A 26124-nucleotide genomic window follows, 5' to 3' on the forward strand; every position below is an offset into this window, starting at 1 on the left:
ACTGACATGTAAAGGAATAGGCAATGCACTTCCTGCCACCTGACGAAGGAGTCACACCAGAAGAAAACTATTGCTCCAAGATGATCAGATATTCACTCAGTCTGTCCTTCAATTATCCATTCTCAAAGACCAGGGACTCTTACACTGGCCCAGCTGTCTTCTCCATCAGGTGGCCTTGTGCTTGCCACGAGTCTCTCACCCCCCAGAGCTTCGCCTGTCGGGAAAGGTCTGCTCTGACCACCAAAGCCAGGGGCGTGCCGCACTCTGTCGGTCCGTGTCCTTTTTTTCCCTTTGTATTTATAATCTGAAGAGATAGATTGCTGGAGCTCCATCCTAGCTCAGCAACTCGCTAGCTGTGTGACTTTTCTATGCCTCCGTTTTCTCATGTATACAATGGGGGTAATAATAGTGCCTGTCTTCATAAAGTTGTTAAAAGCATTAGTTATTTTCTGTACAATAGTTAATGTTAGCTATTATATCATTTTATCAGCTGTCTCTTCTTACTGATAACGAAGCTCCCTGGAATCTTCTTGCCTTCTTGCCTGACTGTTCACTGTGGGGAAAACAGCCTCCAGGACAGTGGTTGGCACTTGCACAGCCCTCAGTTTCTCCAGGAAATTGAACCTCGTGGTGAGCACAGTGCCCACTGCATTCTCCTGCCCGTTTCAGAATGGCCTGAGGAGCTGTAATCCAGATGGCCAGATCAAGCACCAGAGGCTGACTCTGCACATCAGTTCTGTGTCTTAACAAGCCCTCAGGTGACTCTGATGCAGCCCAGCCATGGACTGGGGGGTGGGAACCACTGGGTTAGATGACCTGAAAGTCCCCTCCAAATCTACATGATATGACCCCACTGCATGTTTTTATTTTAAATTTAGTTCTTAAGGCAGTGCATGTCCCTGGTTGAAATTCTGAACAGTACAAAAGGACGTGAAGTAAAATGTGTCTCCCGCCTTTGAACCCCGGTCCTCCCTCCAAGGGCCATCCCTGTGTTCAGTCTCTTGTGTGTGCTCCCAGAAATCTCCCAGCCCGTGGCAGCATGTAGGTATCCCCTTTCGTCACAAATGAGCAGAGACGATACACACTTGCTTTCCTTGTTTACTCGTGCATAACAATTATGCTGCATCTGCACGTACAGCTGCTCGTGTTCCATTTGTGGCTGCGCCGTGAGGCTAGTTGTTGGATGTTTGGATTTGTTCCAGGGCTTTGCTATGATAAATAATAATGCTGTGAATATGCCTGTGCGGTCATTGAGTACCTGTGTGACTCTATCCATTGGGACAAATTCCTAGGAGTCGAATTACCGGGCTGAAGTGTGTGTTCTTACCCACCAGAAAGGCTGCACTAACTTAGTCCTAACAACAGTGGGTAAGAGTTGTCTTCTCTGCCCTTCCAACAGTATGGTATCAACTATTTAATCTTTCCTAATCTGATAGGTGTAAAACGACATCTCTTTGTTATTTACATAGACATTTATTTGATTATGAGGTTCAGCATCTTTCCCCGTGTTTTAAAGCCACGTGTCTCTTTTTCTGTGAACTTTCCACGTCTTTGCCCATCTTCCTGCCCCCTCACCCACCCTTTACTTCTCAACAAAGCTTTTCAACAGTTATCTGTACAAACCCAGTGCTGCCATCTCTCCTGTCTCATTCTCTCTTGCTCGGCCTCTCCTCTCCGCCTTCGCCCTGTCTCCCATTACACACACACACACACACACACACACACACACACACACCCTGCCTTTCCAGGTCTCCAGTGACCTTGTTGCTCCATCCAGCGGAAAGTCCTCAGTCCCCTTGCTTCCTGGCCCAGCAGCAGCATCTGACGCAGCTGATCAGCTGCTCCCTGCCTCCTCCCTGACACCTCTCTTCACCTGGTTTCCAGAACACCATGGTTCCCTGGTTTTCCTCCACCATGCAGGTCCTCCACATCTCCTTAACTTCTCAAACTTGACCTGCCCCAGACCTCATTCCTTGGAGCACTTCCATGCCTTGTCAATGGGCTCAGGTCTCCTGGTTTTCAATACCTTCCACAGGCTGTTAAGCCAAGTTTCTATCTCCAGCAGGCCCTGACCTCTCTCTTGACCCCTCCCCTGTGTAGCCAACTGCCTCCTCAAATCTCTATTTAGATGTCCTAGAGATGTTTCTAACCTAACATTTCCAAAACCAAACTCATCTTCCCCTCAACCCCACTTTGACTCATTTCGTCCTCTCCAACTCAACAAAAAGCAGCTCATCTCTCCAGTTTGCACAAGTCAACAAAACAGAGTCATCATTGCCACCTTTCTCTCTCTCACAGGCCCCCCAGCCAATCTGCTGGAAATCCCATTGGCTGTACCTTCACCTACACCCCAAATCCACCCACACTTCACCCTCTCCCCCTCCTCAACTGCCACTCTGGTCCAAGTCACCACCTCTCACCCGCATCGTCGTAACCCACTTGTCTGCTTCTGCCTTTGCCCTCTCAAGTCTGTTCCCAAGCCAGTGGCCGAAGTCTTTAAAAACAGAAACCAGGTCATGGCATAGCTTTGCTCATGAATTTCCAGTGGCTCCCATCTCATTTAGAATAAGAGCAGGAGCCTTTACAACCGCTCACCAGTCCCTAGACAATCCTGAGGGACCCCTGTGACTCCTCTGACCCCCTTCTGCTGCCCTGACATGGCCTCCCAGGCCCGTCCCCCTCAGGGTCTTTGCCTGGTCATGCGACCCCACTCATCCCCGTGAGAAGGTCTCTCTCCCCTCCAGGGCTTTGCTCAAATGTCACCTTCTCAGCAAGACCTGCCCTGACAAACCTATTTAACCTATTCCCCGTCACCTCTCTCTCATCTCCTGTCTGCTTTTCTCCACGCCGTTTCTTGCTGTCCGACATATACTTTCCTTATTTAGTTTATTGTTATTTTCCCAAATGGGTATGGAGTCTCCTTGTCTTATTATTATTTTTATTTTTGCTATATTCTGAGCACTTGGAATTGTGCCTGGCACATAAAATACATTAAATATTTGCTAAAAGAGTGGATGATTGAATTAAAAACTATTTTTTCTCCTGCGTTGTTGGTCTTTTTCTTCTTTGTGTGTTTTGCCATTTGTGTTGCAAATATTTTCCCAGTTTGTTCTTTGCTTTTGGTTTTGTTTATGGCATTTTTTCCATGCAGAAATTTCGATTATTATGTAGGAAACATATTAATTTTTTTAATTTATAGTTTCTAGGCTTTATTCATACTTTGAGAAGCTTCCCTTTCCAATGTGTGTATATGTATTTTTATTGTGATAAAATGTACACATAACACAGCATTTACCATTTCAAGCCTTTTTAAGTGTACAGTTCAGTGGCATTAAGTACACTCATATTGTTGTGCAACCATCACCACTTTTCATCTCTAGAACTTTTCCTTATCCCAAACTGAAATTCTGTGCCCATTAAACACTCCCCAATTCCTTCTACTTTCTATTCTATAAATTTGACTACTCTAGGTACCCCATATAAGTGGAATATACATATTTTTAATGTTTTTATTAATGGACTCATTCTGGCATGTAGCTTGGCCAAAACATTCTTGGGATATTTCAATATGTGCATGCTCTGATCCACCCTCACCCCCCACGCCCACCCATCCAGCCCCATTCCCCCCAGTTATAAGTTTATCTCCAGCAGAGATTCACTGCTATCTGCCCCGAGACTTCGAGGAACTCTGCACCCTCTGTGGCTGCTTCTCCAAGTGTGATCCACAGAGCACCAGCGACCCAAGCTCCAGGTGAACTGGATAAAAGTGCAAATGCTTGGAGTTCACTCCGGACCTACTGACTCTCCATCCAGATCTGGGGGAGCTGAGGAATCAGCATTCTATCGAGGTGCTCAGATGCCATCCCCTTAGCAGGCACTCTTTCGGAGTCCGTGATCCACAGTGAGTGGCTACTTGACCTAGAGGAGGGCACTTTGCAGTCCAAGCCGGGGGTCTGTGTCCCCGCTCAGCCTGATTACTTATCCCTCTGTGAAATGGGAGTAAGAATTCCTGTGTCACCGAGATGAAATGAGAATTAAGGGAGATACCATCTGTGGCTGTGTTTTGTAAACGCTGAAGAATATACACATGTGAGGGCTGTTAGCATTATCTTGGAGCCTCCCAGTCCTATTTCTTTAGCCTCATCATCTAGGCCCCTCCCCAGGCCTAGGAATGACAAAAGCATCCCGTCAGGTTGACATCATGGTGGGGGTGGGGGCACAGTGTGGGGCAGCAGCAAATCTACAAGCAAGTGCAGGAAAAAGGTGTCAGTTCACTCTCTTTTATGTTGACACTTGAAAGGAACACTTTATTAACCTTTAAAAACTTTTTTCTAAACTGCATGCATGTACATTGTGAGATGGGTGTAATTATCCTCATTTTACAGATGAGAAAACTGAAGATTTTCATGGAAGGAAGAAGCCAAGCTTCAAATGCTGTGACATTTGGCCAAGTCACCTGAGCCCTAGGTTTCCTCAGCTGTTAAGTGGGGTGACAGCTGTATTAAAACAATGGTTATGGGGGACATTTAGTAAGGTGCGTGCTGTGCCTGGCGCTGGGGCTGGCACATCCCGGTGTCACCATGGGTCCACCTCCACAGCACCTGCTCCAGATTCCATCCTCTCGCCCTTACGTTGAAGGACCTCAGGGGGCTCTAAAGAATGCAAGAGGAGTGACAACAGATGGGAGTGGCCGCAGGTATGTAGCCATGTTCTGCCCCAGGAATAAACTGTGCGAGGAGCTGAGTCTTCTTCTGAGACTATTAAACTATCTGTTGACCAAAGCAGGCTTCTCCTGGATCTATTGATTAAACACAGTTATTGGGCCAGGCCAGTGATGAGGCTAGGAAGGCACAAGGGGGTGGCCCAAACCCAATCCCACAGTCCTCTGTCTTCCCAAAGACGACTGCAGTGAATAGAGGGTAGAATTCAGTGGGCAAAGTTGTGGGCCATCCTTGGGAGTGTCTGCCAAAGGAACTTCACCTGACGTTGCCAGGTAGTGAGAGCTTTCCTGGTTGAAGGGCGACCCAGAACCGAGCAGGGAGCCTGAAGCTGCTGGACACACAATCTTGGAGAGCAGCTACAGACAATGCCTGGAGGTCTGGCCGGGGCCAGCTCATTCCAGTGCCTCCCCTTGGAAAGCCGTTCTCCCTCTCACCCCATCAATCATTCCTTCAGTACTTATTGAGCATCTGCTCTGTGCCAGGTTCCAGGAGCAGCAAAGATAAATAAAACACTCTCAGAGATAAATAGAACAGTAAGCATTCTAAAGATAATAAAGCTTAAAAAGATCTAACAATTATTGAGCCTTTACTATCTGCCAGGCTCTAGGTGTTCACCATGTAATCCCCACAGCGCCCCTCTAAGAGATGTTGGAATGAAGGGATGTGGGAACACGCAGGAACAGCAAACTGTTAGGAGAGTGTCAAGACAGGCTTTCCGAGAAGGCAATAATTCGGCTGCGGGGAAGCAGGAGAGAGGGCTGTCTGGCAGACAGAAAGGACCAGCAAGTGCACAGGTGCACAGAGGTGGGAAATGTTGAGTGTGCGTGTAGGTAAGGCAGGGAGATGAGCTTGGGAGGGTTGGTGCCACATGTGAAGGGCCCCAGAGGAGCGGCTATCAGGGAGAGGAGAAATAGTCAGCCGGGTGTTGTATTTCTCAGCGGGTAACATGGGGAGGAACTGCAGGGGGCGCTCCCAGATGCCGGGAGAGGAAGCCTGCTGCCCTGGGGTCTGGATGAGGGCCAAGTCAGAGAGATTTCTGAGGCAGAACTCGGGACTTCAGTGGCTCTTTCCCAGACGCAGTCCAGTTTATCAGCCTTCAGGCCTCTCTGTGGGAAGCACCTCAGATGCAGCATGTTGGGGTCTCGGCTCATCCTCTCTTGAGCGGATCCCTCCCTGGGCTCCCCTGCCATGGTCCTCTCCTGTTCCAGGGGACCCAGGTCACAGCTGGCTTTCTCGCTCCATCCACTCCTATGGTGGCATCCAGGCACATCTCTGTGATCCATTTTACATCGCAAGCACGGCCAGTCACATCCCTTGTAAGTCTGTGATGCAGGTTATGACCTCCTGGACATCTCACATTCAGAACTCCTGAAAGAGAGCTCTGGACCGATCTTCTCAGTGCAGGCAGTTGTTCACACCAATGGCTGGTTAATCAACAAAACCTGGCCATTAGAAAGCAAAACAACTACCGTTTTAAAGGGCTTTCCATCATTTATTTATGATAAAAACGACATGCGACATTCCAAAAACGAATAAAACCCTGGGGTTGGAATCAGATCTGGGATTCAAATTCCGGCTTTGCCACATGTGGCCTTGGGCCAGGCACTTAACCTCCCCGAACCTCTGTTTCTTCATCTGTATATGAGAATGAAATCACGCCCACGATGTGTGCAACAAAGAGTCTGGCATAGAATAAGTGATTGGTAAAAAGTAGCTATTGCTATTAACGTTTTCACCTCAATTAAATTGTTTTATGGAATCAATTATGTGTTAGAACTGTCAGCTGATCCACATGACCGAACACTCAAAAAAATGTTATTAACAAACATTGAGATTAGTGAACTTTCGTCCATAGACACTTCCTTTTGTAGACACCTTAGAAGGCATTCGGGTTAAAACAGATTCACTAAAGATTGTCACAGGTAAAGGAGAAGGGAACACCCTGGTAAGGAAGCATTTTACAACTGATGAGAGATAACGATCATTTACAAAATTATTCAGCCTCCTGGGGATCAAAGAGACTCTTCTATCAAACAGTCTTCCTCTCTCTCTCTTCCTTCCTTCCTTCTTTCTTTTTCTTTCTTAATGAGAGTAGCAAGGATGACAAGGATATTATGAATTAGACGCACTTATAGATGGCTAGTGGTCATCTAAAGGGGTACATCTTTCTTTTTTCTTCCTTTTCCTCCTTCCTCCCTTCCTTCCTTTCTTACTGTTTTAATGTTTTATTACGGAAAATTTCAAGCATACGCAAAAGTAGAGAGAGTAGCGTAATGCACTTCCACGTACCCATTGCCCAGCTACAACTTTCACTTCCTTGTTAATATTATTTCACACATTCCCCTAGTATAATAACACTGGTCATTTTGCTAGAGCATTTTAAAGTAAATTTCAGACATCATCTCTCCCGTAAATATTTCAAAATGAAGTATCTCTAACATAAGCAAAATGCCATTATCACACCTAACAAAATTACTAATGATTCCTTAATATTAGAAATATGCCTATTTAGAAAGTGGTTTGGCAATATGCCTCAAGAACATATTCATACACTGACTCAGTAACTACACCTCTCTTTTTCTATCGAATTACAGAAGAAAAGTTGTAGCCATATTTGTAAGAGAAAAGTACACAATTGGAAACAGCTATGTCTAACAAGAGTAATTATGGTACGTTTGTGCAAAGATACTTATAAAGTTTTAAAGTTGAGTGGCAATGTTTATAGTTAATGCAACTAAGACCAAGCAGAATTTAAAGTTAGGTGTTCAGTGAGATTTGTAAAGATATATATAAAATGTCTCATTGAGCACTGACTATATCTCAGGCGCTGTGCAAACAGCGTTCCCTCAAAAGATAGGAGATTAATGCCTCTTACAGATGAGGAATTGCTGTTCAGAGAGAAGAAGTACCTTTCTAGAGTACCCCTCAGCTGGTAAGTAGTAAACTCAGGTCTGGGTGGAACCCCAGTTTTGTCTGGCTCTACAGCTCAAGAATTTAACCATTGTTCTGCTGCCCTGGGCATCAGATGTTGACAGTGATTGTCACTGACTGAGCAGTGGGGTTAGAGGGGGTTTTTCTTTTCCTTCTTCACATCCTTCTTCACTTTGCAAAATTTTCTACTGAAGGTATTAATTTTATACTAGAAAAAAATTTGTTCAGATTACATATTTAAAATTAAAGAGAAAACATATGTGGAACATGGCTCGATGAAGGGCTAACATAGCTAATGTGCAATATCACATTGATAAATTCATGAGAAAAAAGATAAACAACTCAAGAGAAAAAGATGCAACTCAGAAACCCAATGGCTAATAATACAAAAAAGATCCTATATCTCGTAATATCTAGGTAATTGCAAATTGAAATCATGATGATAGCGTTTTCTATTTATCAAATTGGAAGACATTAAAAAGCTTGATAATATCCATGTGCTGATGAGGAGCTGGGAAAAGAGGCACCAGGACCCACAGCTGGCAGGGAGTGGGCTGTGCTGGCAGTGTCTGTTCATACTAAATACCCATCCCCTTTGACCCAGCGTGAACCCAGTGCTTGTAAGATTCTGTCTTACAGAAACAAAAGCATCATTTGTGAGGATGTATGTTCATGAGTAGTTATTGCAGCATTTGTAGGGAGGAAATTGGAAAAGCATGACTATCTACCAATAGGGAAATAGTTTAATGAATCAAGATCTGTCAGTTCAATGGAATATCGTGCAGCCATTGAAAATGATTAGATCTGTGAGTAATGACCTGTGAAGAGAAAAGGAAGCTGTCTTCTGTATAGCCTCATTACTGAGGTGTGGTCTAGTGTCCAGCAGCATTGGCATCACCTGGGAGCTTGTTGGAAATGTAGAATCTTGCCCTGACTCTACAGCTACTGAACCAGAATCTGCATTGTAACAAGATTCCCTAGGGAAGCGCTGGTGGAAGAGAGCTTTTCCCATTGGGAAAGGCTTCTCATGTATTGTGGCAAAAGTGGATGGTTATCCACCAAAATCCATCCTCTCCTTCTATACTAATAACTTTTCATTTTTAGGTGGGCACGTGGCCACCCAGGATAAAGATTATATTTCCCAGCCTTCCTTGCAGTTTAGTGGGACCATGCGCCTAAACTCTAGCCAAGATGACATGACTAGAAGTGAAGAATATGATTTCTGCATTGTGCCCCTAAAAGAGAATGCACCTGTATTCCCCTGGGCGTTTCTTGCTTTCTGCCAATTGAAAAGTGTCAACAGCTGAATGTCACCATATCAGTCTGCTCAGGCTGCCATAACAAAACACCATAGACTGGGTAGCTTAAGAGAAATTTCTTTCCTCACAGTTCTGCAGGCCGGAAGTCCAGGATCAAGGTGCTGGCAGAGTTTGGCTCCTGGTGAGGCCTCTCTTCTTGGCTTGCAAATGGCTACCTTCTCACTGTGTCCTCACAATGCCTTTCCTTGGGTTTGTGTGTGTGTGTGTGTGTGTGTGTGTGTGTGTGGAGAGAGAGAGAGGCTCTCTTTCTCTCCCTCTTTCTAGAAGTCCACCAATCCTATCGGATTGGAGCCCTACTCGTAAGACCTCATTTAACCTTATTTACCTCCTAAAGGCCCTATTTCCAAATACAATCACTTTGGGGGTTGGGGTTTCAACATACGAATTTGGGGGAGACACAATTTAGTCTATAGCAGCCACCTTAGACTCAGAGACAAAAGCCACAGCAAAGATGCTCCACCCTCCTCGACTGCCTACCTCCAAACTGTTAGACAAGACAGAAACTAGTGTGTTGTTCAAGCCACTGTATTTTGGTTCTGTTTGTTACGGCAGCTCAGCCTATATCCTAACTGACTCACACATGTATATGTTCACAAAAGCTCCACTGAGCAAGAAGAAAAGTATGAAATGATGCCCTCTAAATGGTTACTGTTGATCGCTACAGGGATGGGAGTCGTGAATAAACTAAAATAAGAGTATCGAGGGGAAAAGTTATCCAACAGTATTTCAAGTTTTACAATCACACCCAACATTCAAATGACTATGGGAAACATGATTTTTCCCATTTTGTAAGTAAATGCCTAAAACAGTAAGAGTCTTTACAGCAGGACTCAATTATAATGAACCATCACACAAATCCAGCCCTCCATACATACCCATTTTCCTTCTTTCCCCACCTCCCTCCTTCCCTCCCTCCTGCTGGGTTGGGGATGCTGTGTCCCAGGGCAGGCAGGGAGCAAGGTGGAACAAGTACAGTCCCTGTGCTGCTGGAACATCTTTCCCAGGTTTTATTTTCGCTTCTCCTCTCTGTACTCCGAGGGCAGAGCAGGGATTTCCTTGTCAGAGGGAAGGATTTCCATAGTGCCCCTGGAAGGCATTCTCACCTTCCTACTGGTAGAATGGCATCAAGGGCCCCCATCGGTTCAAGATGGGGACCTTGACTCTACAGTGATGAGGACAGGAGCAGCCAGGCAGTAGGATGTAGCCTTTGTCCTCCTCTGCAGCAGGCTGGCGCTGGGGCTCCAGCAGGCATGGAAAGTCGGCGCTCTGGTGGACCAGGTTTGGGTCACCATGGGCCAGGTACAGAGCATGGGAAACTGGGTACATGGAAGGGCAGATACTGGTGAACCTGCATTCGTCCTCCGCAGTGGTCACCAGGTCCTGTGACGGGAAGAAACCAGGGCGTCCCAGGTCTTTGGCAGTCATGAAAGGTCTTTTGAAGGCAGGGTATCCATCCTCCAGCTTGGGGTTGGGGCTGGGGATTGGCCTATAAAACTCTTTGTTCCGGAGTTGGGTGTCCAGCTTCATTTGCTGCGGAAACAAACCACACATGAATGAAGGACTGAGAGAGATGAAAGATGATGCAGCTTGCTTGGAAGTACCCAAGACAGAGCACACTTTTCTCTATTTTTTAAAGTTTCCAATGAGTTTTTGGATGGTAATATATACAACAGAAGAAAATACTGAAATAATACAAAAGGGTTTACACTGAAAAGTAAGTCTCTTTCCCATTCTCCTTTTCCCTTGGTTGCCATCTTCAGAGGCAACCACTGTCATCAGTGCTTTTGGCATCATTCTAGAAATATTTTACATAAGCGCATACGTATATATCCACACCCCTGGTTTGTACACAAATGATGCATATTATAATTCCACTCTGCACTTTGCTTCCATTAAATAATGCATCTCAGAAATTGTTCCACCTTTGTTTGTATAGATCTTATTATTTTTAGTGGAGATCCTCAAGGTAGGAAAAGAGTTCTTAAACAAGACTTAAAAAGATCAAACGATAAAGGAAAACGCTGATACATCTGGCTATATTAAAATAAGAATTTCTATTCACTGAAAGATAGAATGAAAAGACAAACCACAAACTGGAGAAGAGTTTTGCCACTTACATAACTGGCAAATGGAAGATGTCCAGAATATTTAAGGAACTCCAATAAATTAATAGGAAAAAGGCAAGCTACTCGATAGAAAAATGGGCAAAAGACACGAACAGACATGAGCAGAATAATAAATATCCAAATTAAATGAAAAGATGCTGAACTTCATTAATAATCAGTGAAATGAAAATTATGACCACAAGAAAATATTATTTCAAACCCACCAAATTGACAAAAATTAAAAAGTGTGATAATGGCAACATTGGAGAGCTACAGGACTATCTGCTGGTGAGAAAGTAAACCAGTGCCACCACTTTGGAGAACAGCAACGTCACCTACGACAAGCAATTCCACTCCTGGGATGGGTGACCTCTTGCACATGAGGCTGCGCCTCATCTCCGTTGATACTCATCTCCAGTATTTGGGGGTCGGGAGTAACAAAACAGTAAACTCAGATGTCCACCAACAGGAGAAAGGACAAATATACGGCGGAATATTCATGCAATGTCATACAACACAGCAGAAAATGAATAATATGCCATAATGTTTAGAAAAAATGAAAGTCACAGAAGAGTACAAATAGTATGACCCAATATATAATAAAGTTCAAAAAAGGCAAACCTGAACAATTTGTTTAGAGGGATATATACACACAGGGTAAAGTATTTAACACACACACACACACACACACACACACACACACACACACACGGCAATGATTAACCCATAACTCGGAACAGTGGCTACCTCTGGAGGTGGGGGAGGGGTAGAGCAGGGAGGTGCATACGGGGGCTCTAAGGCACTGTTAATGTGCTATGTTCAAAGCTGGCTGATAATGGGTACATTGGTGCTTATTTTATCGATATTATTTAAACTGTAATTGTATGTTATTTACACTCTTTTGTTTGCACAACATATGTTAATGTATATTTTAAAACATACCCACACATACACATAGAAATCCCCTTAGATCTCCTGGTATCGGATATTATTCTAAGTGCCCCCAATGTCCACATACATAATAAAAATGAAATCAAGATTCCAGTGGGCAATTGAACAGACAAGACTGAGTGACTGCTTACCTCTTGCGATGTGACCTGGGAGTATTTGTGCTTCCCGTACGGTTTATAGTTGACCATGTAGGAGCTTTGGTAAATGTCTAAGTCCACAGGGGCCTTAAGGACAAGGAGAATACAAAACAATAGATCCCATCTTGTTCTTCCACTTAAATGCATTCAGTGGCTTCTCACTGTCTGCAGGACAAAGGCCAACGTGGCCTGGCACTCGGAGCCTGTCATGATCTGCCTTCTGCTGGCCTTTACTTCTCACCTGCTGGGCTCCCCTCTGGGCCCTCTGCACTCGCGCCTCACTTCTTTCCACTCTTCACAGGTGCCTGGCACATGCTCTGATCTCCTGCTAGAAACACTAGTTGCACTCCTCGCTGACTGGCAAACTCCTACATATCCTCTAAGACCTAGATTAAATGTCACATCTCCAAAACATCTCTCCCACCATTTTCTTCTCCACCTCCCAAGAATTAAACCCTTTCTCTTCTGCTTTCATAGTACATTCTACATGCCTCGCTACAGCACTTATTGTGGCGTACTATAAATGAGTTAATGAAATTCACTAGATGAGGACCTGATCTTAGGCGTCTCTTCAGCCTCAAAGCCCAGCATGGTGCCCGACACACCGAGGATGCCCAATAAATGCATTCTGAATACATAAATGAACCCCCTGAAAACTGTAAACCTTTAGCTTTCCCCTGCCTGTTTCAAAAAAAATCCATTGTTCCAGAATGATAACCAGAGGGAGACCCAAAGAGCCTGTTCCTCCCCCGGAGGGCTGCTTGCTGAGGCTGCCCAATCTTGAGATGGTCACAGGGACAGAATCTCCCAGCACTCACCTGTCTGGGGTACACCACACCTGCCATCACAGACGACCTAGACACAGACAAGTTGGTTAGCTCCGCTTCTGCCACTGGCAGGGAAAACAGCCACTGTCCCCAAAGCTGTGCCAACCAAGCGCTACGCCCAGTCCTCTTAGCCCCAACTTGCACATTATGCAATCATCCAGGGAATGGTGGTGGCAGCAGGGATAAATGGGCTGGTGGGCAGGGGCCCTGGGACAGTGGGCTGGAGCAGGACTCAGGAGGAATTAGAGCTGTTTTATCTCTCAAGCAGAAGTCTGATAGCAGGGCAAGTGGCATGCTGGTATGTTTAACAATCACCTTTGTGGGGCAAATAAGCCCTAATTTATAGCATTTGTCAATTTCTGTGTTGTAAATGCTCCCTCCTGGCTCATTTTGAGCTATCAATATCATGTCACTGACACCAAGTTGCCAAGATGTGCACTGAATGGGCTCTCAGAGCCAGGATGAGCTGCTCCAGCACATGGGTCCCACTGAACAGGGCCCTGAACTGCCCTCAGGAAGCAAGGCTCATGCCCAGGCCTTAGAGGCAGTCTCATTCAGAAGCACCAACTATGTTTTCTGGTGGAAATTGGGGGCAGCCAGGGTAAAGTTGTGAGATTCTGCATTCCCAGTTGAACAATAGCAGCTTGTAGGTCCAACCCTGGCCCTCGCCCCCCAGCCCTGAAATCCTAGGGGCTTCACCTTACTGCCCGGGCACTGGAGAGCTCTCTGAGCTCACCCTATCTTGTGTGCGTGACCCCCTAAGTTCTTGACTGATGCTCCATTTCATGCCCACAGAACGCTGCCTTGAGCCCTACTCCATTCAGTGGGCTGTGGCCCAGCAGGGTGGTTGCCAGACCTCAACTGGCCTTTGTGTCCCCTCCTTTTTGCGCATAGACAACTTTTTTCTTGAGGCTGGGGACCAGCTTCAGTGCAAACAGTACCTACCCCTCCTTCTGCCAAGGGGATGACGATGCTCCTGCCCTTCCAAGTCCAGGTGCCCCTGCCACACGGAGAGTCCTGCTGATGTGTCCCTCTGCCACGCCTGCCTTTGAGATGAATCCTGACCTACATGATGCAGGCTGTTTTGGTCACAGTCCCCAGTCATAGTGATGGGGTGGCTGGCCAACCTGCCTGTATGTCAGTGCCCCTGTCCATGGCTCACCCTTTCTCACAGTGAGCTGCTGGTATCCCAGCACACCTCAGCCAACATGAACCCTGGCAACATTGGAGGGTACCCAGGAGGCAAAGGCTTTCCAATACTCTACGGAATTGATCTATTTTCAGGAGAGGGAGGTAAACAGAACCACAACTAGATTATGACGTCAGACTATGTGTGACTGAATCCACCTTATACCAAAGCCCCTCCAATCCTCTGTTGCCTGAAAGGTTGGCTTATCCTTCCTCTAGCCATCAAAATTCTACCTTCTTTCACCCAACTATAATCCAAAAACAGAAAATAACAAGTGTTCGCAAAGATACAGAGAAATTGGAATGCTTGTACGTTGCTGGTGGGAATGCAAAATGGTGCCGCTGCTGTGGAAAACAGTTTGGTAATTCTTCAAAACATTAAACATGGATTTACCATATGATCCTGAAATTCAACTTCTGAGTATACACCCAAAAGAATTGAAAGCATGAACTTAGATACCCATACACCCATGTTCATAGCAGCATTATTCACAATAGCCAAAAGATGGAAGCAACCCAAATGTCCATCAACAGATGAATGGATAAACAAAATGTGATATATACACACAATGGAATATTATTCAGCCTTGGAAAGGGAGGAAATTCTGACACATGCTACAACATGGATAAATCTTGAAAACATTATGCTAAGTGAAATAAGCCAAACAATAAAGGATAAATATTGTATGATTCCACTTATGTGAGTTATCTACAGTATCAGATTCTTAGAGACAGAAAGTAGAATAGTGGTTGCCAGAAGGCTGGGAGGAATGGGTATAATTTTTCAGTTTGGGGTGAAAAAGTTCTGGAAATGGATAGTGGTGGTGATTGCTCAACATTGTAAATGTACTTAATGCCTCTAAATTGTACACTTTAAAATGGTTAGAATGGTAAATTTTATGTTATATATATTTACCACAATAAAAAAAATTCCACTCTTTTTAAGGGCCCCCTCTTCATGAAGCTCTCCTTGGGGTCTCACTAGCTGCCATCACAGACTCCTTTCATTTTTCTAACCAGTATTTACTGAGCACGTATTTTGTGTTGGGCACTGTTCTGAACCTTGCAGATTCAACAGTGAATAAAATCAATGGAAATGCCTGCTTGATCAGAGCTTACATTCTGATGAGAGCAAAACACAGAGTAGACAAACTAATAAGCAGTTCAGCCTCCATCAGATCCAGGAAATAAACAAGACAATGTGTGAGAGAATGACTGAGTGGGCACTTCAGATGGGGGGTCTGAGAAGGCCTCTCTGAGAGGTATAGTTAGAGCAGAAATATGAAGTGTGAGAAAGAACAAGTCACGCAAAGATATGGAGGAAAGGGGCTCCCAGCTTGGGGGTGAGCAAGTGCGAAGCCTGTAAGACAGGAAGAACTTGGAAGAAGACCGGCCAAAGAGAGGAGTGGTTGAGGGCATGAGGCCAAGAGAGAGAGTGCATTGTGAGTCTCTGACTTTCTCCTTCTTTCTGTAATGGCATGCCAATTTCACTTTAGAGAACCGTTTCTCTCTCCATAGGGATCATGTGGTTTGAGTGGTGCTGACATCACTCCAGCTCTAAATGGACATGTGGTCCCCAGAATATTCCATCCTCTGGGCCACTATGATTGATTCATGACCTAAGGCGGGTGATGAGCATCATCCCCAGCTCTTGGGAAAGAGGCTCTCTCTTTCTGAGATAGTGGGGCACTAAGAACAATGTGAGCCTGTTGCTGCCATCTTTGCCCATGTGGAGAGAGTTTGGTCAAGAATAAAGTCAGCAGAGAAAAGAAGACCCCAGAGATGGAGACAGAGAGTGACTGCATCATGAGCCCTTGGATACAGCCACGCCTGAAGCTTGAACTACATCTAGCCTTTGCAGTTTATGTCAGCCAATATTTTCCTTTTCTTGCTAAAGCCAATTTTAGTTGAGTTTATGTAACTTACAGCTGAAGCAGTTCCAAAAAATTCAAGGTTGGAGAGCTAAAGTAGTTATTTCTCCTAACAAACTGTGGATCCTTCAGGAAAAAACTAGGTCTTTTTATCCCTCAGTGCACTCTCAGCTAAGTGTGGGGTTTTAAGAAGTGCTTGCGAATTTGATAAAACTGAAGGAAATGGCAAAGAACAGGGTAAAGCACAGACGGCTGCAAAGATGGCAGAAGAGGGGGCAGCTGGGCCGTGACAAGTGATTTTGGGGCCTTACTGATATACTTTTCAGGAAAATATCACCAAGTAGATTTTGGAGTCCTGACTTCAAATCTCGATACTATCCTCATGCCCTTGAGTAAATTATGTTTGTTCAAAAGAAGTCAGTTTGATCATCTGTAAAACAGGCATGTAATATCCACCTGGAAATGAAAGTGGGAAGTCAAGTGGATATGTCTGTGAAGGTTCTTGGTGATCTCCATACCAATATTCACCCATATTTTCTGAGTTTCTGCTCTGTGCCTGACACTGTGCAAGGGCCCATGATTACAGCAGTGAAATAAAACAGACACGGTCTCTGCCTTGACAAAATTGCGGTATAATTTTAGACACATATATCAATAGTCGCACTAGTAAGCCTTTAATTACAATTGTGACAAGCGCCATGAAGAAGAAATATGGGTGTGGGGACCTGACCTAGTCTTGAGGGGTTGGTCAGGAAGGAGTTGCCTCAAGTGTGACATTTTAACTCCGTCCTAAAGAGCACTGCGTGACTGCCTCAGGGCTGAAGGGACACGGGTCTTGTGTAGAAGAGAGAGGCTGCTCTCCAAGAGCGAGTGAGGAGGGACAAGTAGGAACTCCAGATGAGGCTGGAGAGGAGGTGGGGGCTTCATCTAGCAGGGGACAGGAGGATCGGTGGAGTTTATCCTGAGAATAATGGGAAGTAGTGGGGAGTTTAAGCAGAAGGATGAGGCGATGGATGTGCATATCAAAAAGAACTCAGGTGGACAATGGCCTGGGGGAAGGGGAAGAGAGTTCGAAGGTCACTGGGTGACAATGGTGACTGGGACAGGTTGGAGGAGATGGTGGGTATGGAGAAGAGTAGGGGGATTCAAGAGGCATCTGGAAGCAAATTCTATAGGATTTAATCATTATTAGGAAGTGGCAGGGACAAGCCAGAGAGAGGTATCAAAGATGATTCCCTGATTTTTGGAATGAGTCATTGGGGTAGGATGGTCCTTTGATGAGAGGGGAAGTGCTGGGGGAGAAGCCGATTTGGGGAGTAAGACCATTCGTGCAGTTTGGGTCCTACTGCAGTTGTGCAGCCTGTCTGGGTTCCAAGTGGAGCAGGGGAGTAGACACTTGCGTAGAAGGATCTCTAGCTCAGGGAAGAAGGCTCTGGACGTGCGGTACACACCCTGGAATTGCGGTGATACAGGTGGTGTTTGAAACTAACAGAAGGAACTTATCTTATTAGTTGCCTTAGCCTCCCACACAGCCCTGCAGTGCGATGCTGCCTCCCTAAGGGGGTATTCAAGGGCAGCAGGAGGGCCAATCAGCCAGAGGGGTAAAGAGGTCACGGGGTCCATGTACTCAGGCCTCTTTTTGGTCCCCTGTGTTTGCTATCTTTGCTGCACTTGGGTTTCTCAGAATCTCCTGTCTTCAGAATTAACGCAGCAACAACATTAGTGCAGCAACCTGCAGGAGCCCGCTGACTCAGCGTGGGCAAGTGACTTCCCTCCGTGAGTCTCTGTGTCCTCATCTCTTCACCGAGAATTGAAATGCTGCGTTGTGTGTGCATAGGCTCCTTCCATCCAGACTACAACATAACCAGGAAATTTGTAAGCTCACCCCGAAACATTGCAAAACGTCAAGTGTACCACTTTTCCAGTGTTTACAGAATGACACGTGTTATTTTCTGGAGTACAAAACGCAGGTAAGTTTCTCCTGGTTCTTGCTGTCTCCTTTAGCAGCATGCAAGGGGGATCTTTTCCACATTTGTAAGGGATGAAAAATAAACCAGAAAGCAAACCCTGTTTTCTTCTCTAAGCCTAAACTGCACAGAAGTGTTGGGTTCAAACTGTGTAGGCTGAGATAAACTAAATTGCCTTACAGAAACCAGTACGGTATGAGTGTATTTCTAAAAGCATGGTTATGGTGAAGTAAACGGTATAAAGGAGCACACACAAAACGACATTGTGTGGACAGGATTCGATAAATGGTGTATACAAAGCACACGTGCACCAAAGTCTCTCAACAAGACCCTCCCCTCCTTCCTCCAGCGAGGATGTTCACCTCCACATCTTCACTTCCTTACTGATAAAATAGTTGGCCCAATATATATTCACAGGGTGGGATGAGAAAACCAAAGGAGAAAACATGTACAATGACTTGGCCTCTGGTCGGGTATGCTGTAGGAGCTTAATTATTGTAACCTGCCTTCATCTGAGAGAGACTTCGCTGGGCCTTCCCTAGTGGGAAAGCTGGGCCCTGAGTTTCTGTCTATGCAAATTCAGCATGTTAATATTGTAAATCACAGGAGGAAATTCTTCTCCCAAACCAGAAGCCCTCGAGTTCCTCCAGGCTTATATTAAAGGGATTACAATCCATTTCCTTCCTAATACGGCTAATGCTCTATGGGAAGCCCCCAGGCCAGGGATTAAAGCATTTACGCCTTTAATTAGGAGCAAACCTTTCCTTAGAGCCTGAAACACAAACAACAAGTCGACACTACAAAGGCCTCCTCCCAGAGCAGAGGGGATATTGATCCCTCTCCAGGAGCCAGGAGCCTCCGAGGGCTTAGCAAACGCTGCTTTTCCCAAACGGGGTGCCTTAGCCGGGAGGGCCCTCAGCAGAAATAGAAACCCCATCAATGTGAAGAACAAACAAACAAACAAACAAAGATCATTGGCGTTAATCAGAATTGGCCCCTGCTGCACAGGAGGGCGGGCGGGCCCTGCGGAAGTAATGCATCTTCAGAGGAGAGTGGGGACCCTGGATTGTCCCACAGCCTCGCTCTTCTAGACTTTCCCTGGGGACTCACATCTGGGTCATTAGCTTTCAAGTGGATGGCTCTGAAAATTAAGACGTGTTTGTGCTTTGGAGAGGTCTGTCCCCACACGGATGCCTTCACCAGCCCCAAACACAGGGTCTGTCATCCTTTTCCATTCTAGAGTCAGAAACTAGCTGGACCACCTCTTGCAGGGTTCCTCCAAAGGCAGCCCAGGGACCCTCTGCTTTTGAGTCCCCTAGGATACATATGAAAATCCAGATTTCTGCTTGCACCTTCTGTGTCAGAACCTCTAGAAGAAGGGGCCAACCCCAGAATTTACCTTTAAACAAGTTTCACTGGGGACTCTTAGGATTCTTAGGATTCTTATGCATGCCTAGAGGAAGCCTGGCTGGGCCACCCCAGCTCTTTATAGGGGAGAGAGATGAGGCCCAGAAACTTTCAGGGACTTGTACAGACAGCCGGTCAGGGCCCTGCCTGTCATGTGTGCAGGATGGTGGACGTGCACAGTACATGAGAAATGATACCAAAAGAGTCCATGAAATTGTTAAATAAGATAAGAACTTGGGGCCTTCTGCTTCATTTGTTCAACACGCTAGTATTGGCTGCCTGGTGAGCAAGGCATGGTGCTAGATGCTGTGTGTGTGTCCGTGTGTGTAGAAATAGGAAGGGGGTGTTGTTGGGGTGATGATAAAAGATGAAAAACGCAAGGTTCCTGCCATCTAGCACTTTACAAATTGGTGAGGGGGAGGAGGGAAGTGGCCAAAGAGAATGAGCAAGCACAGCTAGGGGACTGCAGAGGCGGGCCATCTGGTCTAGAGAGGAGAAATGGCAGAGAAGGTGTGGCCTTGAAATCAAGTCTTCAATGAAGAGCCTTCTTTGTCCAAATCTAGCTCATCCCTGAAGGTTCTGCCAACCCCCAACCTCTATTGGGAACCACTTCCTGCCTCTCATGCTTGACCACATCCCTCTTCTCTGAACATTTATGACACTGCAGCAGATATCTGTCACTTAATTGATGCCATTTCCATGTCTTACTTAGTTATGCATTTTTTACTTCCCCAAAAGATTTGAACTGCCTTTTGCTTCTCAATTTCCTCTGAGCCCGTAGACTAGACCCGTAAGTATGAATGCCCTGCTCAGCCCAATACCTGACCCCATAGTACATGCTCAATAAACAAGAGTAGGCGTGGAACATGTCACTCAAGAGAACATGATGGAAGGGACTTTTTAAGAAGACTAGTGTGGGAGAAGTGTGCAGCACAGACAGAAAAGAGGAGAGTACCGAGAAATGACAACAGCTGGGGGCTCCTACAGTCAGCCAGGCTCTGAGAATTGACTGGACGTTTGGTGACAATGGTAGCAACAGAGCACATTCTCTGTGCTGGGTGCTGTCCTGACAGCTTCACCATAACCCTGAAATATAGATCCCTTTTATTCTCCCCATTTTGTAAATGATGACAGTGAGGTATGGAAAGAATAAGTGACTTGCTCAGGGTCCCACACAACTAATAAGTGACAGAGGCAGGATTCCAGCTCCAGACTCCTGGGGCCAGAGTCTACGATCTCAATCACTGGGCCATGTGGCCCCTGCACACCTGGAGAGAAAGAGGATGGGGTTCTAAAGAGAGCAACCTATATGCTGGAATTTGGCAGACAGTCTTCATTTCAAACAAGGTCCTCAAATTCCCTGAGAAAGTGAAAAGCGGCCCCTGACCTGGAGGCTGGCACCCACAGCCAGGCTGCGGTGTTCTCCTGTTGAACATAAACAGTTTCACACAACACCCACATCAGACAAGACCACTGTGACCACAGTGAATCAAGACAAAAAGAGGACCCTCTGTAATTATGTCTGAACCCACACAAAGCAGGAACATCGTCCAACACACAAAAGTGACCCAACACCTCTCTATCCCAGTTAGCAAGTGACCGCTGCTTCTCTAGCCTCAAATTTTTCCTCCTGCCTGAGAGAAGAATTATTAAGATACACAATTATAGAGTTATACCTGCTTCCTGACAACGTACAATCCAGAGCGAAGCCCCACTTCCTTGAACTCTCCCTCAAATCACCTAACCCAAGCCTAAATCCAATAATAAATACTTTCGCACCCCCCAATCTGAAAGCTCCCTGTTGTACGTCTCTCCCTTTTTGCAACTGGACATAAACCCAGTTTGTTCAGTTCCAGGTGGGTTCCTGATGGTCTTCGGGCGGAAGTCATCAACATCCCATTGGAAATCCCAATGCTTCCCAGAGTGCTTCGCCTGCTCAGAAGCTGAACTTTGCCAGGCTGTGCCACGGTTGGGGCCTCAGAAAGGGTCACTATAACCATCTTTGTCTGCTTCATTTTTCTATTTCTGTGATCTCCTCAGCAGAAAGGGGAAAGAACTCTGTCAAAGTGGGGGTGAGCATCACATCAACACCAAAGAACTGTGGAAGGAGATTCGGCAGTGGAACATGCGGCCGTGTCCAGCACGGCGACTGGCAGAGCGAGCTCACACTGCGATTCTTAATTTGTTTTATTTTCTTGTTCAGAAAAGCTTCAGTTCTTTCAACGGTGCGCAAAAACATTTTAAAAAATGTATCCAGATTATCAGTTTCTCTCTATTCTATTACAGTAAGGCTCAAATTGCGTGACACAGGTGAGGAATGAGTTCTTCAGTGCCCTTAAATCATACATTTTCCCAATAAATGAAGCTTACCATTTTAAAAATTAAATTTTTTAAAAAAAATTAACCTCTGTTTAAAATGTTTTAAAAAATTATATGTTTTGCAAAGGATTAAGCATTTTACAGAATAAAAATACACAAATGACCTATAAACACATCATTGCAAATTAAAGGAATGCAAATAAACATATCCAATTTTCCACCTATCAGAGTGCCAAAAAAAAGTTTAAAATATAATTTCCAGTACTGGCATGAGGAAACAGGTACTTTTTCATACACTACTGTTAGAAGTATAAACTGCCATAACCTTTTGAAGACAATTGGAGGCACCTGCCAAAATTTAAATGGCTGCGTCCTTTGACCTAGCAATTGCACTTCTAGATGTTAGTCTTATATCAGTGATCACTCACATGTGCAAAGATAGGTGTGACATGGTTCATTATGCCATTGCTTGAAATAGCAAAAACCCGAAACAAGCTACACCAGCAGGAACTGATTAAATAAACATAGTTTCATCCACCCTATGAAATAATAATATGTCTTTATATGAAATGGAAGCATGTCTGTGTCTGTGAGAAGGAGAAACTCTTTCTGTGAAGATATTAAAGAATTATCTTGATACCATTGGAGATGGCTCAATAAAATCATTTTGTCCAAAGGCTTGGAAATGCAATGAAAAATTATATCCCCTAGGGTCTCTTTCCTATGGTAATTCTTATATTTCTTAATTTCTTATAATAATTCTAAGACGCATCCTATGAATGCTCAGTAACTATTGATTATTGTGATTGTTGATGATGATGATGATGATGATGATGAAGATGGTAATGGTAAAGATTCTATGCCCAAAAGAATTAGAAGAAGAATATTGTCCATAAAAGATCTTACCCTGCCTAATAGTTACTGTGACATATTAGCAATGCCTATTTTGTCTCCTTGTACCTCTGTCAACTTTCCTAAATTCTTTCAAATGCTTTTTGGGCCATGAGTCTGGGGTCAGTGGTGGGTCAGGCCATTTAGATGTTGAAAGGGCAAGGTGATCAGTAAGTCACACTCCCATTCCCCCACTGCCTGACCTGGCACTGGCGGTGTAATCTGTGAGAGGATCTCCCTTCATGCCATCACATTGGAATGAAGTGCCGAGAGGAGCATCTTCCCAGGAATCGCGTTGACTGATGGATCAGCCACTTTGAGGTCAGTCCCCTCATACCTCATAACGCAAACCTGGCAGCAGGAGGTTGGGAAGAAGACTGACTTTTTGGGTCACAAACACTTTCAGGATAAGTTGCTGGATCTTAAAGCATGGTCCTTGGACCTCCGGGAGCGATTGCTAAGAATACAGGGTCCCAAGACCCCACTGCATAACTTCCGAATCCTAACTTGATGGGGGAGGCTGGAGTCAGGCAAGGGAATCAGCTTGTTAAACAAACTCTTAAGTGGATTCTTTGGTACCCTGAAGTCTGGGGACAATTGAGGAAGACCTTGGTGATATTTCGCCCATAGGCAAGTCTTTGAGGACCCCGTTATGACTGATTAGACACTGGCGTGAAGCATTTTTGCAAGCAGTCAAGTGACCCTATATCTATTCCATTACCCTGGTGTAGAGAATTATTAGAAATAAATGAAACTTGATTTCAGTGGGCTTCTTTGTGTATATTCCAGCAAGATCAGATGTAAGATAATACCGAAAACAATAACATTAGGAAAAGAAATAAGAAAATTTCAAGACATATTATGCATATGACATTATACATGCCATTTACTGATTCACTTAATTAGCATTTATTAAATAGCTCAGAGATATATACAAGAATTTATTTTTAAAAAAGCTTTAAAACTTGAAAAAAAAGTCTTGAGTTCTCAGAGATTTCCTCCCCCTTTATATTCATTTGTAACATCTAATATACACAGGTAGAATTTTGGTTTTTCCTACTCTTTCTACGAAAATCTTGTGTGTAACTGTTTCAGCGGTTAAAACCAGTTAACCACCTACATGTAACAACACCTGGAAGCTTTCACTGGTTCCCCCCTCCCTCCCTTCTTTCCTTCCTTCAAATATTTGCTGGGCACCTGCTATATGCCAGGCATTGGGAGTATCTTAGTGAACAAAGGACATGCCCTATCCTCTGTGATTCCACTCTCTGGGATGGGTTTTATATACATAACTACTCACATGAATGATTAGAAATAATGCACAAACACACATGATCCATAGCAGTCCCTAGTTATGGTTGTGGCTTGGGGAAGCATCATGACTCTGTGCAGGGAGTACAGCCCTGAGTTCAAACTCAGCTGTCTCACCATTTGTGCGTGTGATTCCTGGAAAAGTTATTTAACTCTGCCTCCTCTTATAGAAAATGTGGACAAGAATGCCTACCTCTGTAAGTAGTTGAATCGATGAGAAGTAATACATATAACCTGGTGCACAGTAAAAGCCCAAGAAATGATAGCTACCCATCCCTCAAAGAAACTCAACCCTATATGTAAAAAAGCAATTACACAGACAATTCATTGAAGTTCTTGTTAAATCTATCAGGCCAAAAACTGAACTTCATGCCCCCAAAACTTGCTCTTCCTGGTCTTTGTGAAGAGGGTCACTCATCAGCCCAAGCCAGAAAATCGAGAGCCACGCAGTTAATCACTAAGTCCCCAAATGCGTCTGTTTTTCTCCCTGCCCTTTGCCCAGCCGCCAGCATTTTTAATGAGATCGACCCCTGCAATGGATTTCTAATTAGCTTTTCTGCCTCCGCTCAATTTCCCACCCTACAAACAGGATCATCTTTCTAAAGACAAGTCCAGTGAATTCCTCCCCTGGGTTAGAACCCGCTATGCTCCTTCATGCCCTTAGGACAAAGCCAAACCTCTTCACTTGGTCCACAGGCCCTTTCAGGTCCAGGCTCTGTCTATCTCTTTCTTCGCCCCATCTCCAACATCACAGTGAAGCCAGTCCCTCACACATGCCCAGCCATCTCTGGGCTTCAGGCCTCTGTATACTCTTCCTCCTCCTTTTCACCTAGTTTTCCCAGATGGTCACTTCCTCCAAGAAGCCCTCCTTAATCACCTCTGGAGTATGTTAGGTGCCTCTACAATGCTCCCAAGGCACAACTTCCTCTGTCATGATGCTTATCATACATCCTGGCTTCTGGCTGTCTATTATTGCACAGCCTGTGGGGTCATTTGCTAGAGTTCTAACTCCAGCCCTGACACTTAGCTACTAAGCCCTAATAAATTTACTCAACTGCACTCGGCCTCAGTTTCCCCAGCTCTTGTGGATATTAATAGTACCTATCTCACAGGTTTGAGGTGAGGATGAAATGAGATCATGCATGTAAAGTGTGCAGCACAGTGACCTGGCACAGAATGAGAATTCAATAAATGCTGGCTATTATGCTAGCTGTCATAACCACTAAGGATAATGGCCATTACGGTTGTCTCCCCAGTATCCATTCTGTCCTTCCGCCATTGCATAGCAGTTATGCAGTTTGGGTAGAATAACCTGCACCACCAGCTCCACAGATGGGATCCCATTCATCCAAGAACAGTTCTCAAACTTCCACGTGCACTGGAATCACCTGGAGGGCTTGTTCATCACAGACGCCATTCCTAGAGTTTCTGATTCAGTTCTGATCCCAAGGATTTGCACTTTTGGTAAATTCCCAGGGGATGCTGATGCTGCTGGCCTGGAGACTCCACTTTGAGTAGTACTGGTCTAAGCCAATCAGAGTATCTTATTTCCTTTGCCTTATGATTGAGTCAGGGGTGGACACATGGATGTATGACGGTCCAATGACTGCAGGACAGCAGACTCTCCCTCCCTGAGTGTAAAGTAAGTTGCCACAAATACTGCTGGTAGCCCTCCTGCAACGATGCAAGATATTTGGCTCTTTTGAGCAAAAGAGAAGTCAACCCCAGGCTGGAAGTGATACAGAGAAGAGGGAAGGCCCAAAAGAACCCCAGAGAAATGAAGTAGAGTCCAGGCTGAATGGCGCTGTAACCCTTAGACCACTGGGCTTTTTAGTTCCCGGAGTTAACAAGTTCCTTTTATTGTGTAAGTCAATTTATGTTGAGTTTTCTGTTACTTGCAAACGAAATCTCAACTGACATTATCTGCTCTGCGGGGGTGAGATTTGTCCCCCTAATATTCCATGCTGGGCCTGAGCCTGGCACAAAGCAGGTGCTCAATAAACATGTGTCAATCCATGCAAGGACGTCCACTCTCTTCTCACAGAGGACCCAGGATAATCTTAACCGGGTGGCTAGAAAGCAGTCCTGGGCCTACTTCTGCCTGCTGTCTGTCCTGCTATCCCTCTTCTGAGCGTCCCGCTCCACCTCCCCTGGGCTGTAGGATGCTGGCTCGTTTCAG

General features: G+C 45.1%; 1 protein-coding gene across 3 annotated transcripts in view; it reads right to left on the minus strand.

The window, feature by feature from the left end:
* Positions 1 to 9786: 9786 nt before the first annotated feature.
* SPMIP9 (sperm microtubule inner protein 9) overlaps positions 9787 to 26124 on the minus strand; it is a 62402-nt gene continuing 46064 nt past the window's right edge. For 2 of the 3 annotated variants that reach the window (XM_070573665.1, XM_070573666.1), the window contains 4 exons: positions 13937 to 14056; positions 12983 to 13019; positions 12159 to 12251; positions 9787 to 10501 (listed from right to left, as the gene is read on the minus strand). In XM_070573665.1, coding sequence (XP_070429766.1) covers positions 10079 to 10501; positions 12159 to 12251; positions 12983 to 13009 — 543 coding nt within the window. In that variant the 5' untranslated portion in view covers positions 13010 to 13019; positions 13937 to 14056 and the 3' untranslated portion in view covers positions 9787 to 10078. The remainder of the gene's footprint in view (positions 10502 to 12158; positions 12252 to 12982; positions 13020 to 13936; positions 14057 to 26124) is intronic. The other variant, XM_008518649.2, reaches the window with a different exon arrangement.

This window comes from Equus przewalskii, chromosome 14, assembly GCF_037783145.1.
Source record: "Equus przewalskii isolate Varuska chromosome 14, EquPr2, whole genome shotgun sequence".
Lineage (NCBI taxonomy): Eukaryota > Metazoa > Chordata > Mammalia > Perissodactyla > Equidae > Equus > Equus przewalskii.